The sequence below is a fragment of the Ovis canadensis genome, chromosome 1 (genome assembly GCF_042477335.2).
Source record: "Ovis canadensis isolate MfBH-ARS-UI-01 breed Bighorn chromosome 1, ARS-UI_OviCan_v2, whole genome shotgun sequence".
Lineage (NCBI taxonomy): Eukaryota > Metazoa > Chordata > Mammalia > Artiodactyla > Bovidae > Ovis > Ovis canadensis.
The window spans coordinates 89,576,973-89,593,035 of NC_091245.1; the positions used below are offsets into that span (position 1 = coordinate 89,576,973).

The window sequence follows — 16,063 nt, forward strand, 5'->3', positions numbered from 1 at the left end:
AAGGATTTTATTTGAAAAGTGGGCCATAATCATATTTTACATGACCAGTTTGGACAAAAGAGAAAAAAAAAAAACTATTGAGACTAGAAATGCCCTCTGGGATTAAGTGAGCACTTTGGGAAAAGCTTTCAATACAATGCTTGAAACCTCAGTATCTAGCAGGATCTAGTAAATGCTCCCTCGGGAATGATGCTTATAGAGCATAATATGATGATTCCCCAGGTAGAACTTGTTTTTATTTATGTAACCCCACTTGCTTCCACAAAGGATTGAAGTTACTACCGGGCTGAGTCAATAGCTTCCTCTTGTATCCTCCCACGTCAGCTCACACATTCCTCCGCTGGAACACTTGTTACACCACTCTGTAGTTATTTATTTACATGACTGCTCCTCTCACTAGCTGGTAAGCCCCCATAGATAGTAAACTCCTTAAGCGCACTCCATAAGAAATTATGTCTATTCATGTTTTTGTCTCCCTCCCAATCCCCTTATCGCAAAAGTACCAAGGGCCTGAAACAGTACCTGGGACATAGGAAACCCACAATAAATTCTCACTGAATATGTGATGTTATTATTCTCAGGTCTTTCTGCTCCTTACATTGCAAGAGTGCTGACCATACCTCTCTACAGCCAGTGAGGCATCAGAACGGACCTAGGAGACCGCTTCCTCAACAAAAATAGCATTTTGCATCTAACTTCAATTGCACGCCAATACAGATAGACAACAGCATTTCTCTGGTCAAAGTTTGAGTCTGGGCAAAGGGACCCTCAGACAAACTGTCTGATATTTAGATTAGAGTTTGTGGATTCAGCATTTAAACATACAACTGTCTGTTTCATTCTCTCATCTCTGTGATATGTCTAAAATGGTGCCCTCTACAAACACACACACACACACACACACTGTCTCACACACATGCACTGTCTTATGTTTCCCGTATTACACACACACACACACACACACACACTCTCTCTCTCTCACACATGCACTAACATGTTTCCTGTATTACACACACACACAAACACACATACTCTCTCTCTCTCTCACACATGCACTCTCTAACATGTTTCCTGTATTACACATACACACACACACACTCTCTCTCTCTCTCACACATGCACTAACATGTTTCCTGTATTACACACACACACAAACACACACACTCTCTCTCTCTCTCACACATGCACTCTCTAACATGTTTCCTGTATTACACATACACACACACACTCTCTCTCTCTCTCACATGCACTAACATGTTTCCTGTATTACACACACACACACACTCTCTCTCTCTCTCACACATGCACTCTCTAACATGTTTCCTGTATTACACACACACAAACACACACACTGTCTCACACACATGCACTGTCTTATATGTTTCCCGTATTACACACACACACACACACACACACTCTCTCTCTCTCTCTCTCACATGCACTCTCTAACATGTTTCCTGTATTACACACACACACAAACACACACACTCTCTCTCTCTCTCACATGCACTAACATGTTTCCTGTATTACACATACACACACACACACTCTCTCTCTCTCACACATGCACTAACATGTTTCCTATATTATACACACACACAAAATACACTCTCTCTCACACATGCACTAACATGTCTCCTGTATTACACACACACACACTCTCTCTCTCTCTCACACATGCACTCTCTAACATGTTTCCTGTATTACACACACACACAAACACACACACTGTCTCACACACATGCACTGTCTTATATGTTTCCTGTATTACACACACAAACACACACACACTCTCTCTCTCTCACATGCACTAACATGTTTCCTGTATTACACATACACACACACACACTCTCTCTCTCTCACACATGCACTAACATGTTTCCTATATTATACACACACACAAAATACACTCTCTCTCACACATGCACTAACATGTCTCCTGTATTACACACACACACACTCTCTCTCTCTCACATGCACTAACATGTTTCCTGTATCACACACACACTCTCTCTCTCTCACACATGCACTAACATGTTTCCTGTATCACACACACACACTCTCTCTCTCACACATGCACTAACATGCTTCCTGTATTACACACACACACACTCTCTGTCTCACACATGCACTCTCTAACATGTTTCCTGTATTACTCCTTTCACAGCCAGAATTCTTCATCAGAGTTTATTCGTTTCTTCGCTCGTCAGGTCACTGCTCTACCTGCAGGACCCAGAACCACCTCTGGCCCTGACTGGCCCACTTACTGTGACACATGATGTAAGGGGCTCATGAAACCCTGGATCATTGTGTTTGGTGTGAGGTTTCCAGGATGTGAGGACTTGGGGTGGGAGGAAGCACCAGAGGAGTCTGATGCCCACAGTCTGATGTTCAATCGAACCTGGAAAAAGCACTCCAGGTTCTCGACTAGAAGAAATGTTCAGAATCCACATGGCTGGGCATCCATAAGGATGTTGCATCCCCAGGCCCCGTGTTTTCCTAGGGCTGATTCTCTCAGTCTCTCACTGGAAGGGCTCTCTCGGTGTTCTGCTTCACTGGCTCTTTTGTCACTCTGGTCCCCATCTCTCTGAATCTCCAAACAGCCTGCGACCTTCCAATCAAGCCTGTGTCTGATTTTTTTTTTCTTCTTTCGTGGCTGCACTTTATCCTTGACCACTCTGCCTATCAGCCCATGCAGTGGGTGCCACAGTGGGTGCTAATGAGTCACGCCTAGAGCACCCCAGATGTGCTTAATGGATGCTCAGTTATGCAGAGACGCTTGACGGCACCGAACACCTGTGCCTCTTCATCCCGGTGCCAGGCCTGTCCCCACTCTGCTCCCGGAGAGAAATCACTGGCGGGTCCACCCCTGTGCTGTGAAACACACCCATCTGTCTTTTTTGAACTCTGTTTCTAAATGGATGATGGTGGACAAATTGTTCATTCTGAGTCTGCCTTTCCTCCTTGATAACCTGAACAAGGGCAGAGGGAAGCAATGTGGGCATGGCAGCTGGTACAGAACTGGGCCCACAGCCTAGCTCACCACCCCCTATGCCAGTGTATGAGCACTACTGGGGAGGGTCTGTGTTGCCTCCAGCAACTACTCCAGCACCCAGCCAGGTGCTCCCCTTAAGAGGTGCTTGATGAATACTGAAGAGAAGGAAAATCATTCCACACCTACCACCCTCCCCAAACTGTGAGATGCAGGCCTGCTGGCAACCACTGAGCACATGCTCCCCAGACTCTGGTCTCTCCAGGGCTGACTCTCCCAGTCTCACGGGAGCAGCTCTACTCCCACCCAGCTCCCCCGTCGGTGCTCCTGGCTTCTGAAACAGGAAGTTCCCAAGGGAGATTCACAGGAGGCAGTGCCCTTTTTCTCCCTTCTCCGTGCTTGCCCGGGGAAACTTGCTTACCCTGTTCCACGTGGTATGTCACCACTGGGAATGGTGCCCACCCACCCCGGGAAGCAGAAGCAAGGGCCCTTGCTGGGCTCACAACAGTCCCACCCATGACTCTTCGGAGTGCCTCAGATCTAAAAGTGCTCAGCTCCAGACATGCAGCCTGCTGGTCACTAGCCCCTAAGAGCCACTCAGGCCCCCCACTTGCCACAGGTGGTGCTCTCCCAGTGCCAGTCTCAGATTACCCCAGGCACACATCACAGTTTCCATTTCTCATGCGTCATTCATTCTGGAGGACCATGCACATCACTTGACGCTGTTGCCCACTATGAAGGGCCCCTCCTACGCAGGCTGCGAGGGTTGCTGAATGTCACAGCCAACTTCTGTCTAAACAGCTGCACAGCAAGCACAGGGGGCACATGAGGTCCATCATTTAACTTGAATTACATTTATTCATATTTGTTCTTGACCCTAAACCCCAAACATCATCCAATCTGTCACTACCCCTGGAATTTTTCTTAATTTCAAAGGAACAAAGAAATAAATTTCTTTTAGGTCACGGGTTTAGGCTCAGAGCCAGGCTGTGGAGCCAGTTCCAATCACTCCAGTCTTCCAAGATAACATCTTATTCTGTCTCTGTCCCTCCAAGATGAGTCAGTTTGCTCTGGCCATTCCCAAGGGAAGGCTAGACCTTGCTTTAATGACCATGACTTCAGCTGGGGCAGCAGAACTCTAGGTCACTGCAAGATGGCCCAGCCCGTGCTCCCCCCTCCCCCTCCTCCCATCCCGTGCCTAGTGCCCATGACTAGGGCTTTTTGTGTGATTTGAGAGTTGGCACCCTCTCCCTTTCCTGCCAATAATGGTGGCTGTTGTTTCTGAGCAAATGGAGCAAATGACCAACGTGAACTCCATGCAATCTATGAACTGAAAACATCTGCAGGGAGGCGAGGGCAGCCACTGGCTGGGGTGGGACTTGGAGAAGCAGAGGAGGGGCGGGGGAGGGAGATGCACGAGCCCCTGTACCACCTGCCCTGGGCCACTCCTTCAGTCCCACTGCCAACTTGAGAGCTGAATGTTGCCAGTCTCTGCGGACGAGAGACAGAGGTGAGCAGCTCAAATCCTGAATTGGACAGTAAGACGGCCCCAGGGGCTCCTCTTCTCCTAAAGAGGGAACCCTCTAGATGAAAGGGCATGTTCTTAACTTAGACTCTAACCTGGAAAGGCCTTTCTGAGCATCCTGTGGACTGGTTACTGTCCCCCGGGCTGGAGGGGGGACCACACGACACGACGCGACATAGACTAGGTCACAGGGGCTGCCTAGCTAGGACTCCCACCAGGTAAGACTGAGCCTCAGTCCCTGGGGTCTGGGAGAGGAGGCACCAGTTTCCTAAACTGCCCCCTGCTGGTCCTCAGCCTCGTTTATTTGATGAAGGAAACACCAGCTGAGAGGAGTTTTCAGGCCCTGGATGTTGGGTCAGCTAGGAGAGGGGCGAGGAAGGGGCTAAGTGCTCCCTGATGTCAGTCTCCCGCAGGAGATGACAAGGAAGGAGGTCCCTGCAAAGATCCAATGATCCCTTGCGCCGAGGCCGCGGGACCGGTCCTCACAGGCAGCTGAGCTCAGCCGTGGGCCTGAGAACTGGAGGGAGGCAGGAACACGGAGGTGAATGAAGCTCACGGAGTCTTTGGTGGGGGTGGGGGTAGTGTCAGGGCGCGAGGGTGGAATTCGTGCCCCGGGCACCCCCTCCCCCCCCCCCCCCCCAGGAGTCACAGTACCGTCAGCTCAGCTCCCTGGCTCTAACGCGGTGAGGAGGGGTGGGGCTGTGGGGCTGATTCACTCGCCGCACAATCTGAGGATGCTGGTGGTTCACCCAGCCGAAGTGCGCCTTTGGAACTCTGAGAGAACTGGACTCCGGAAGGGTGTTCCCGCACACCGCGGGAGTGAGCTAGTCTGGTCCGCATAGCCTGGCCCAGAGAGCAGCGCCCCAGTCAGAATCAGGTCCAGCCAGGTGCTCATGCTCTGCGAGCGGCCCCAAGAATCCTGGAACTGCAGTTTCCGCGATGCCCGCGGTCTACAGTCACCGGGATGAGTGGCTGATTTGGAGGCTGTGTCTCCTTTCCCTGCTCGCATCCCCAGAGCCGGGGATCCTCCCACAATCCTCTTGTAAGAGGAGCCAGGCTGGGCCTCTGCCTGTCAGGACAGCGCCCTGGGCAGCTGCCTCGCCACAGGGCCCGCCCTCGCCTTCCACGACCTTGCACACATCACCTGTGGTCCAGTGGCTGAAGCAGGAAGCTGCTCTCAGGGCCTCTGAGAAAGGAGAGCAAGGAGGAGGGCAGAGAGGAAGTCACAAAGATCAGCTTAAAAATAACTCTCCTCTCCATGGCAGATGTGCGTGTGGAGCCAAGTTCTGACAGCGGTGGCTCGAGGCGGGGTCTGAAAGGCCCAAAGTGAATCAGCAGACACCCATCTGGGAGCACACGCTGTGTCCTTATCAGCCTTAGCAAACCCCTGCCGAAACCCTGTCTTCTCAGAAACTTCCGCCCAACCAGCAGCTGTTTCCTCTCCTATATTTAAACAACCAGGTTAGTGAACTGGAGAGAGCATTGCTGCCCACCCCAGGAAGAACAGTTTCCCATGGAACACGTAGGGCACAGGATGACCCTGAGGCGCTGTGGCCTACGCTGGGCTCCTCCTGGCTTCTGCTGGGTGAGTGGGGCCCCGAGTTCGGGGGAAGGCCTCCAGCCCCATGGTCCCGGCAGTGAGGCAGGAGACCTGGGGGGAGGGTGTGCCCAGATGGTTTTCTGGGTGTGAGCAGTGTGTGATACCTTCCAACACTGAATGGGGTGAAGGGGACCCCCAGGAAAGCCAGAGATCATGAAATAACGCCTACGTTACAGCCCCAGCTCTGAGCACCAGAGAGTACAACCCCTCAACGAGTCTTTGGATATAGTCAGGCCTCTTGGCTATTTTGGGGGGCTTCCCAGGTGGTGCTAGTGGTAAAGAACCTGCCTGTCAATGCAGGATATGTAAGAGACATGACCCAGGTTCAAGCCCTGGGTTAGGAAGATCCTCTATGCAATCCACTCCAGTATTCTTGCCTGGAGAACCCCATGGAGAGAGGAGCCTGGCGGGCTAGTCTATGGGGTCACAAAGAGTTGGACATTACCGAAGTGACTTAGCATGCATGCATTCTCTTGGCTATTTTTAGCTGCCATTTCCACCCTTATCTAAACAGAGCTGTTTGTTTAGAGGAAGACCACATCTTTACCAGGGACCTTTTCCTGGTTCTGCTGGCTCCCTGGGCCCAGGCTATTGTGGTCTCATCCCACTAGACACACACACAGTACTAGCCTCATGAAACATTTAGTGAAAGGAGGAACGTTTTAGGAATCCTCTAGAAAATATCCTCACATGGCAGAAAGTACTAATGCTGACTAATGGTCTACATCTCTCTTAGGATGCCCGGCCTGGGCCATTACCAAGAAATGTTCTCCGTGAGAGGCTTGACGCTGCTCAGCAAGGCAAGGAGACTTTCCTGGACTTACTTGTTGTCACTGGACAAGAGCAAGATCTGCTCCTGTCACTTGAGTCCTGCTCCCCTTCACCTGTCCTCACATACCCCAGGCTGTTTGTCCCAGCTGGCACTAGAGAGAGACTTGCCTTTACATTGTTCTTTCCATCCTTAAACACAGAACACGCCAACTAACTGAATATAAGGAATCTGCCCTGAGGTGAGCATTTCTGATTTTCAACCCCTCGAAGCGCAGGCTAGAGTCCTAACTGCAACGTCCTTGGTGGCTCAGTGGTAAAGAGCCCCGGAAATGCAGGAGACCTGGGTTCAACCCTCGGGTCGGGAAAATCCCCTGGAGAAGGGAATGGAAACCCACTCTAGTATTCTTGCCTGGAGGGTCCCATGGACAGAGGAGCCTGGTGGGCTGCAGCCCATGGGAGTCACGAAAGAGTTGGACATGACTGAGCTTCTAAACAGCAGAGTCCTGCCTGAATTCAGAACCCCAGCTCTACTTCTTAGGACTGTGTGGGTGTGAGCAAGTTGCTTTGTTTGGAGCATCTTTCCATATGTGTAAAGTAAGACTGAAATCGGCTAATGAGAGCCATATCAAGGGTTGTCAAGGGGATTCAATGAGATGATATTTATAAACACCTGGCAACTTGCCCAGCAGCTCATACTGGGTCCTTCGAGGGTTGATGAACTTTATATTGCTGTGCAAATTGTCCATTTCTGTTTGGTTTGTGTTCCCCTTCATGGTTCATATAAAAAAGTTCAGAGCTTCTGATTTAAAATCAGTGCCCCTCTCAGCACTGTCTCCATAACTACTCCCCTTGTAATAACAGAAAATATCACTTGAGCAGTTGCTAAACTATGCAAATATGTCCTTTGTGTGTGTTAACACTTCTCTGTGAAGCAGGTATCATTGTTGTCCTCATTTTATAGATAAGTAGACTAAGGTTAAATGACTTGACCAAGAATATACAGGTAGTAAATGGTTAAGCCAGGATTTGGATTCAGGCAGGCTGGCTCCAGAGTCACTACTTAAAACCTCTTTGCTACCCCTGCATTAACTACTGAGTGCACTTCAGGTAGCTCTGTTGGGGACTTTTCCAGCACCTAAGACAGACTGGCACAGTCCTTTCTTCCCCAGAATCTGGTTTTCAGTTAGCCACACCGAATTGATCATTGGGTGATGATAGTACCATTGATCTAGCACCTTCATATTTTATGCCAGACACTTGTATACATTATCTCTCAACCAGGATTTCCAAGCCTCAGCTCTGTTGACTTAATTCTTTGCTGTGAGAAGCAGTCTGTACATTGTAGAATGTCTAGAAACATCCATGGCCTCTACCTGCTAAATGCTAATAACACTTCCTCCCCCATGTCAAGACGATCAAAGATGTGTCTAGATGTTACAAAATGTTCCCTGGGCAGGGTGGGGAGGGGGGTGCAAAATCACTTCCAAATGAGAACTACTGCACTTGCCTGAAGAATCCCAGGGACAGTGGAGCCTGATGGGCTGCCATCTATGGGGTTGCAGAGTCGGACACGACTGAAGCAACTTAGCAGCAGCACTAAATGAGAAGTCTGACGTTCAAAGGTTAAGCAGTTTTCCCAAGGTCATAAGGCTGGCAGGCAGCAGAGATAGAATCTGAACCAAAGTTTGCCTACACCAAAACCAGGTGTTTGCCAGTCTGTCATGCTGTCTCAGTAAAGAAGGCAGAATACCAAAGAACTGATGCCTTCGAATGCTGGAGAAGATTCCTGAAAGTCCCTTGGACAGCAAGGAGATCAAACCAGTCAGTCTTAAGGGAGTTCAACCCTGAATATTCACTGGAAATTCCCTTGGACAGCAAGGAGATCAAACCAGTCAGTCTTAAGGGAGATCAACCCTGAATATTACTGGAAGGACTGATGCTGAAGCTGAAGCTCCAATATTTTGGTCATCTGATGCTAACAGCTGACTCATTGGGAAAGCCCCTGATGCTGGGAAAGATTGAAGGCAGAAGAATAAGAGCGTGTCAGAGGATGAGATGGCTGGACGGCATCACCGATGCAATGATCATGAATTCGGGCAAACTCCAGGAGATGGTGAGGGACAGGGAGGCCTGGCTTGCTGCAGTCTATGGGGTCGCAAAAAGTCGGACACGACTGGGCAACTGAACAACAGCAACATGCTCTCTACTAGTTCTATATAAAGTTAAAGTTAAAATGTTAGTCTTTCGGTCATATCCCACTCTTGACCACCTCGTGGACTGTAGCCCGCCAGGCTCCTCTGTCCATGGGATTCTTCAGACAAGAATACTAGAATGGTTAGTCATTCCCTTCTCCAGAGGATCTTCCCAACCTAGGGATCGAACCCAGGTCTCCTGCATTGCAATCAGATTCTTTACCATCTGAGCCATCAGGGAAGCCCCAGGTCTGTATAAGGAAGGTGTGAACTCAATACTGAAATCTATTGGCCCAGAGGCAATAGCGTCAATAAACTGGTTCCCCACCCCCTAAGACTGTTCAAATTCTGAACTTAGAACTTCTGGCTGCTGCTTATCTGAGCAAAATCCAGATCTTAGACTTTGGGAGTTAAATCAACTGAGATTTAGGCCACTCTGCCAAGGCTGGCAGAAGGCAATGGCAACCCAGTCCAGTACTCTTGCCTGGGAAATCCCATGGATGGAGGAACCTGGTAGGCTACAGTCCATGGGGCCGCAAAGAGTCGGACACGACTGAGCAACTTCACCTTCACTTTTCACTTTCCTGCACTGGAGAAGGAAATGGCAACCCACTCCAGTATGCTTGCCTGGAGAATCCTAGGGACTGGAGTCTGATGGGCCGCCGTCTATGGCGTCACACAGAGTCAGACACGACTGACGTGATTTAGCAGTAGCAGCAGCCAAGGCTAGGGATTTAAGCTCTTGTTTACAATCCCATCTCCCCTCCATGTGCCAAGAGCTTAGTTTGGGCATCCACCACACTGGTTCTTCTGGAACCGTGGGAAGGCTGCATTCTTTGGAAAATCATGGCAGCTCTTCCAGCAGCTTGTCCACAGCCACTTTCTAGAAAAATGCTGAGGCTGGAATCCCAACCCAAACTTCTGCCTGAGTTCTATCTCCTTTGGTTCTGAGTTCATTGATTAAAACCTTCATGAACATACTGTCATACTGAGTGAAGTAAGTCAGACAGAGAAAGACAAACATCATATGGTATCGCTTATATGCGGAATCTACAAAATATGGTACAAATGAACTTATTTACAAAACAGAAATAGAATCATAGATAAAGAGAACAAATTTACGGTTATCAGAGGGAAAACGAGAAGAGGGATAAACTGGGAGTTTGGGATTGACATATACACACTACTATATATGAAAAAGATAACTAATAAAAACCTACTGTAGAGCACAGAGAACTCTACTCAATACTCTGTAATGGCCAATATGGGGGAAAAAATCTAATTTAAAAAAGAGTCAAACTTGATGTATAACTTAATGGTACACCTGAAACCAACACACCTCTGTAAATTGACTATACTCCAATAAAAATTAAAAAACAATAAAATAAAATCTTCATAGACATGAAATGGACTGAATTTGCGCATTATACCAATTCCTGTGACACAGATGATGCCTAATTGAACAGAGACTGCCAGGCACATGAAGATAAAGTTGCATATGGAAACATCCTTCATAGCAGAACTTCAAGCCTAGATTTCTTTCAACATTTGTCGTTCTTTGCTTCCCTCCCCTGGTGTTTTCTCTTCTTTGCTGAACCCTGTCGTGCACAGATAGCTATCACTGTTAACATGGTGGAAGCTAGAAAACAAAGAACCACTTTTCACGTGGCCTTCTTTATGCAAAAATAACTACTAAAAGTAAATTCTGCTGAAAACTAAGTCATCACAAAGAATAGGTTCACTGCTGGAGCCCACTTACTTACTTTGATGAGGGAAATGATAACAGCAGCTGCAACCCATGTTCATAAAGCCCGAAAGCCCTGGCAGCCACAGTAACTGTGTGGTCGGTAGCTGCCATCTCATGTTTCCTCAAAAGCCCCCTATAGTGTTCCTCTCGCCTGCAGTCATCACAGAAGAATTTTCATTATGAGATCATAAGATCAGCAGTCTCCAGAACAAGACAGTGGGTAGATGGCGGCAAAAGGATGAGAGTCTCAGTTTCCAACGCAAGATTGGGACTTTTACTTTATAAAGTTTTATAGTTTCTCAACCATGTTAACAGAAGGGGAGATGAAAGTCAGAGGTAAAGACATAGAAACGGACTCAGAGGAACTTGACAGTGTAAGATACTGTTTGGGACTCACGCCATCCATTTTTCAAACATATTTTAAAGCGGTGTTTTTCAAACTGCAGATCCCAATCCCCTGTAGAAGTACGAAATCAATTTACAGTTGATCTGATCAGAGTATATTTTTGATTAAATGGAATGGAATGAGATGTGTGTATCAGATTATACTGCACATAACAAGAGTAATTTTGTTTCAGTTATGTTCCAGTGTGCAATGGATAGCAATCGAAAATGAATTCTTTGGTTTTACACCCTTACTGAGAGATAATTAACATGCTACAAACTTCACATACGTAACGTACAAAATTTGATGTTTTTACATATGTGAAACCATCACCATGATCAAGGTAGCATATGCATTGCTCCCAAAAGTTTTCGCATGCCCCTTGATAATTCCTCCTCCAGTCAGTAACTACTGAGTACCTGCTCTTTGTTGCTATAGTTTGTACTTTGTAGAAAATTATATAAATGGGGTCATACAGTAAGTGTGCACTCCTTTTCACTGACTTTTTCACATAATTGCTTCGAGATTTATCAGTTCTTATGAGAATCAATGGTTCGTTCATTGCCATTGCTGCGTAGGATGCTGCTGTATAGATCTATCGCTATTTGCTTACGCATCGCCTGTTGATGGACATCGGGATTGTTCCCAGTTTGGGACTCTTACAAATAAAAGTGCCATAAACATTCACACACAAGTTTTTATGTGGACACATATCTCCTTCGGTAAAAATATGATTATGGAATAAGTGAATCATACTGTAGATGTAGATTTAGCTTCCTTAGAAACTTCCAAAGCGTTTTATTTTATTTTTTTACCATTTTACACTCCCACCAATAATAAATGCCAGTAATTTTTGCCAGGGCTTGGACTGGCCAGATGATTTAATTTGGCCATTGTAGTGGTTACACGGTAGTATACCACTGTTTTAATTTGTCTATCCCTAATAACCAATGAGGACTTTCCTGGTGGCTCAACTGATAAAGAGTTTGTCTGCAATGCAGGAGACCCGGGTTCGATCCCTGGGTTGGGAAGATCCCCTGGAGAAGGCAATGGCAGCCCACTCCAGTACTCTTGCCTGGAAAATCCCATGGACAGAGGAGCCAGGTAGCCTACAGTCCACGGGGTCACAAAGAGTCCGACTCAACTGAGCGACTTCACTTCACTTCACTTCATCTCTCATATAAGTCAAACTAAGGTCATGGCAACCCACTGGTATTCTTGCCTGGAGAATCCCCATGAGGAGCCTGGCAGGTTACACGGGGTCGCAAAGAGTCCGACACAACTGACCCACTAAGCACACAGTGACTAACGAGATTGAGCATCTTTTTGTATACTTATTTAACATTTGTCTATTTTTTTTTCAGTGAAGTGACTGTTAAATCTTTTGCCTATTTTTAATTAGGTTTCTAATCTTCTTATAGAGTTGTTAGGGTTCTTTATTTTAATTACAAATCCTTTGTCAGATATATATTCTGCATATATTTTCTCCAGTCTTTAGCTAACCCTTCTACTTTAAAAAAAAAAAAAGAAAAAAAAAAGAGTGCCTTTGGAAGAACAAAAGATTTAATTTTGATGATTTATTTTTATACCCAGTTTCCTTATTTTTGGTTGTGTCTTTTGTGCTTTTGGCATCATATTTAAGAAATCTTTGCCAAGTCCAAGGCTACTAAGACTTTCCTCTGTGTTTTCTCCTACAAATTTTATAGTTTTAGCCTCATATGCAAGTCTATGATCCATTTCAGGCTGGTTTTTGTATAAGATGTTAAGTAAGGGTTGAGGGTTACTTATTGCATTTGTTATTATTGTTTAGTTGCTAAATCAAGTCCAATTCTTTTGTGACCCCATGGACCATGGTAGCCCGCCAGGCTCCTCTGTCCATTGGATTTTCCAGGCAAGAATACTGGAGTGGGTTGCCATTTCCTTCTCCAGGGGATCTTCCCAATCCAGGGATCAAACCTGTGCCTCCTGCATTGGCAGGCAGATTCTTTACTGTCTGAACCACCACGAAAGCCCCATTTATTGCATATGGCTATCCAATTGTTCCAGCACCATTTGCTGAAAAGATGGTCCTTTTCCCATTCAGTTGTCTTGGCATCTTTCTTGAAAATCAGTTGGCCATTATGTGTGGGTCTACTTCTGGACTCTATATTCAGTTCCATCAATCTATTTATCTATTTTTATACCAATATGATATCATCTTAATTGTTGTGTGTTATAATCAGTCTTGAAATTAAGTATTGTTAGTATTCCAACTTAGTTCTTCTCTTTTAAAGTTGTTTTGAGTAGTCTAGGTCTTTTGGATTTTCATACACATTTTAAAATTAGTTTTTCAATTTCTGCAAATAAGTCTCTGGGAATTTGATTGAGATTGTGTTAAATCTGAGAGATCAGTTTGGGAGAGAGAACTTCCATCTCAACAACACAGAACCTTAAAATACAGTATCTGAAGACAATGTATCCATTTTATTACGCCTTCTTTAATTTCTTTCAGCAATGATCTGGCTTTCAGTATTCAGATTTTGCATATTTTTTGTTAGTTTTATCCTTAAGTATTGTTCGTTGCTATTATTGTGACAAATGGTATTGTTTTTAAATTCAGTTTTCTAATTGTTCATTACCAGAGTAAAGAAGTACAATTAATTTTTGCATATTGAACTTACATAAGATTTTCTACATAGACAATCATGTCATAATAAAGATAATTTACTCATTTTCCAAACAGAATATCTGTTATTTCTTTCCTTGACTTATTCTGCTGGCTAGGATGTCCCTTACAATGTTGGATAAGAAATAATGGTGGTGGCCATTTTGCCTTTTTTCTGATCTTAGGAGAAAGACTTTAGCCTTTAGCCTGTGATATTTGTTGTAGGTTTCTCATAGGTGCTTAATCAGATTAAGGACGTTCCCTTCTGTCCCTATTTTAATAAGAATTTATGTCAGTGATATTAGACCTTTGTCAAATATTTTTTATGCATCTATTGACATAATATGATTTCTTTTTATTTCTTAGTCTGTTAATATAGGAATTAAAAATTTAGTTTTGAATTATAGATTGGGCTCTAGGATAAATCCCATTGGACATCATATATGTTATTCTTTTCAAGTATTATTAGATTCAATTTACTAAAATTTTAAGAATTTTTGCATTAATTTCATGAAGGGATATAGTTTTCTTGTTGGGAAAATCTGATTTCAGTATCAAAACAGCACCAGTTTCATAGACTCATTTGGGAAATATTCTCTTCCTTTTGCTGAAAGAGCTTTGGTTAAGTTGATGATATTTCATCATCAACTATTTGATGATATTTCATCATCAAATAGTTGATAAGATTTGCTCATGAAGTTGTCTGGCTCCAGAGTTTTCTTTATAGGAAGATTGTTTAACTAGAATTTAAATTTATTTAGCTTTATCTTTCAAAAATTTTAAACAATTTTACTTAAATTGTTGAATTTATCAGTAAGATTGTAAATAATATTCACAGATCAAACCAGTCAATCCTAAAGGAATTCAACCATGGATATTCATTGGAAGGACTGATGCTGAAGCTGAAGCTCCAATACTTTGGCCACCTGATGCAAAGAACCAGCTCATTGGAAAAGACTCTGATGCTGGGAAAAACTGAAGGCAAAAGAAAGGGGCGGCAGAGAAAGAGATGGTTAGATAGCATCACAGACTCAATGGACATGAATTAGAGCAACTACTAGAGAGAGTGAAGGGCAGGGAAATCTGGCATGCTGCAGTCCATGGAGTTGCAAAGAGTTGGATACGACTTAGCAACTGAGCAACAAGAACAAATACTTTTAATGTGTGTGGGACCTGTGGTGATGTGTCCCCACTTCGGTAATTTTGTTTTCTCTTTTTTTCTTGATTAGTCAAACTAGAGGTTTGTTTTATTGATATGTTTAAAGAGTCAGCTTTTGTTTGATTGTCTCTATTATTTTTGTTTTCTCTTTCATTGCTTTCTGCTGTTATCTTTATTATTTTCTTTCTTCTGCTTGCTTTGGGTTTAATTTACTCATCTTTTTGTGGTTTCTTAAGGTCTCATTGATTTGAGACCTTTCTTTTTTGTAATAGAGATGTTTAGTTTTATAAATTTCTTTTTAAACACTGCTTTAGCTGTGTCTACAAATTTTGATATTATATTTTTATTGTTCATTTCAATATACCTTTTAATTTACCTTTTGATTTCTTCTGTGACTTACAAATTATTTAGAACTGTGTTAATATCTAAATGTTTGGGGATTTTCCTAATATCTCTCTATCATTTCTTTCTAACTTAATTCCATGTGGTCAGGAAAAAGTTTGTAGGATTTAATCCCTTTTCAGTTTTTTCAGGATTCGTTTTATGTTTTTGTGGTAATGTTCTATGTGTACTTGGAAAGAGTATATATTCTACTGTTATTGCATGGATAGTTCTATAAATGCCAAATTAGGCTTAATTAATGGTTGTTATTCAGCTTTTCTGTATACTTGCTGACTTTCTATTTGTTCTAATAATTATTGAGTGAGGGGTGTTAAAATTCCAGGTATAATTGTGGATTTGTCTGTTTCCTCTCTCAGTTCTATCAGTTTTAAGTATTTTAAAGCTCTATTATTAACTGCATGTATGTTTAGGATTACTGTGTCCTCTTGAGGAATTGACCCTTTTATCACTATGAAATACCTCTCTTTACCCCTAGTTATATTCTTTGCTCTGAAATCTTTGTTTGATATTAATAGAGTCTATCCAGATTTCCTTTGATTAGTGTTTCCATGTTGTATTATTTTCCATCTTGTTAATTTTATTCTATTTTTATCTTTATATTTAAAGTGGATTTCTTTGGAGGCAATATGTAGTTCATTCTTACTTT

At 44.2% G+C, this 16,063-nt stretch overlaps 1 protein-coding gene and 1 long non-coding RNA gene across 2 annotated transcripts in view; one reads left to right on the forward strand and one right to left on the reverse strand.

Annotated features, from left to right (window-relative positions):
* Positions 1 to 5,880, reverse strand: part of ADORA3 (adenosine A3 receptor) — a 33,052-nt gene extending 27,172 nt beyond the window's left edge. The window contains exon 1 of the mRNA XM_069599942.1: positions 5,662 to 5,880. Within this exon, the coding sequence (XP_069456043.1) occupies positions 5,662 to 5,777 (116 nt within the window). The 5' untranslated portion in view covers positions 5,778 to 5,880. The remainder of the gene's footprint in view (positions 1 to 5,661) is intronic.
* Positions 5,881 to 6,958: 1,078 nt separating this feature from the next.
* The window catches only part of LOC138445814 (uncharacterized), a 32,084-nt gene continuing 22,979 nt past the window's right edge, over positions 6,959 to 16,063 (forward strand). Inside the window, exon 1 of the long non-coding RNA XR_011259006.1 lies at positions 6,959 to 7,127. This is a non-coding gene — a long non-coding RNA (uncharacterized lncRNA). The remainder of the gene's footprint in view (positions 7,128 to 16,063) is intronic.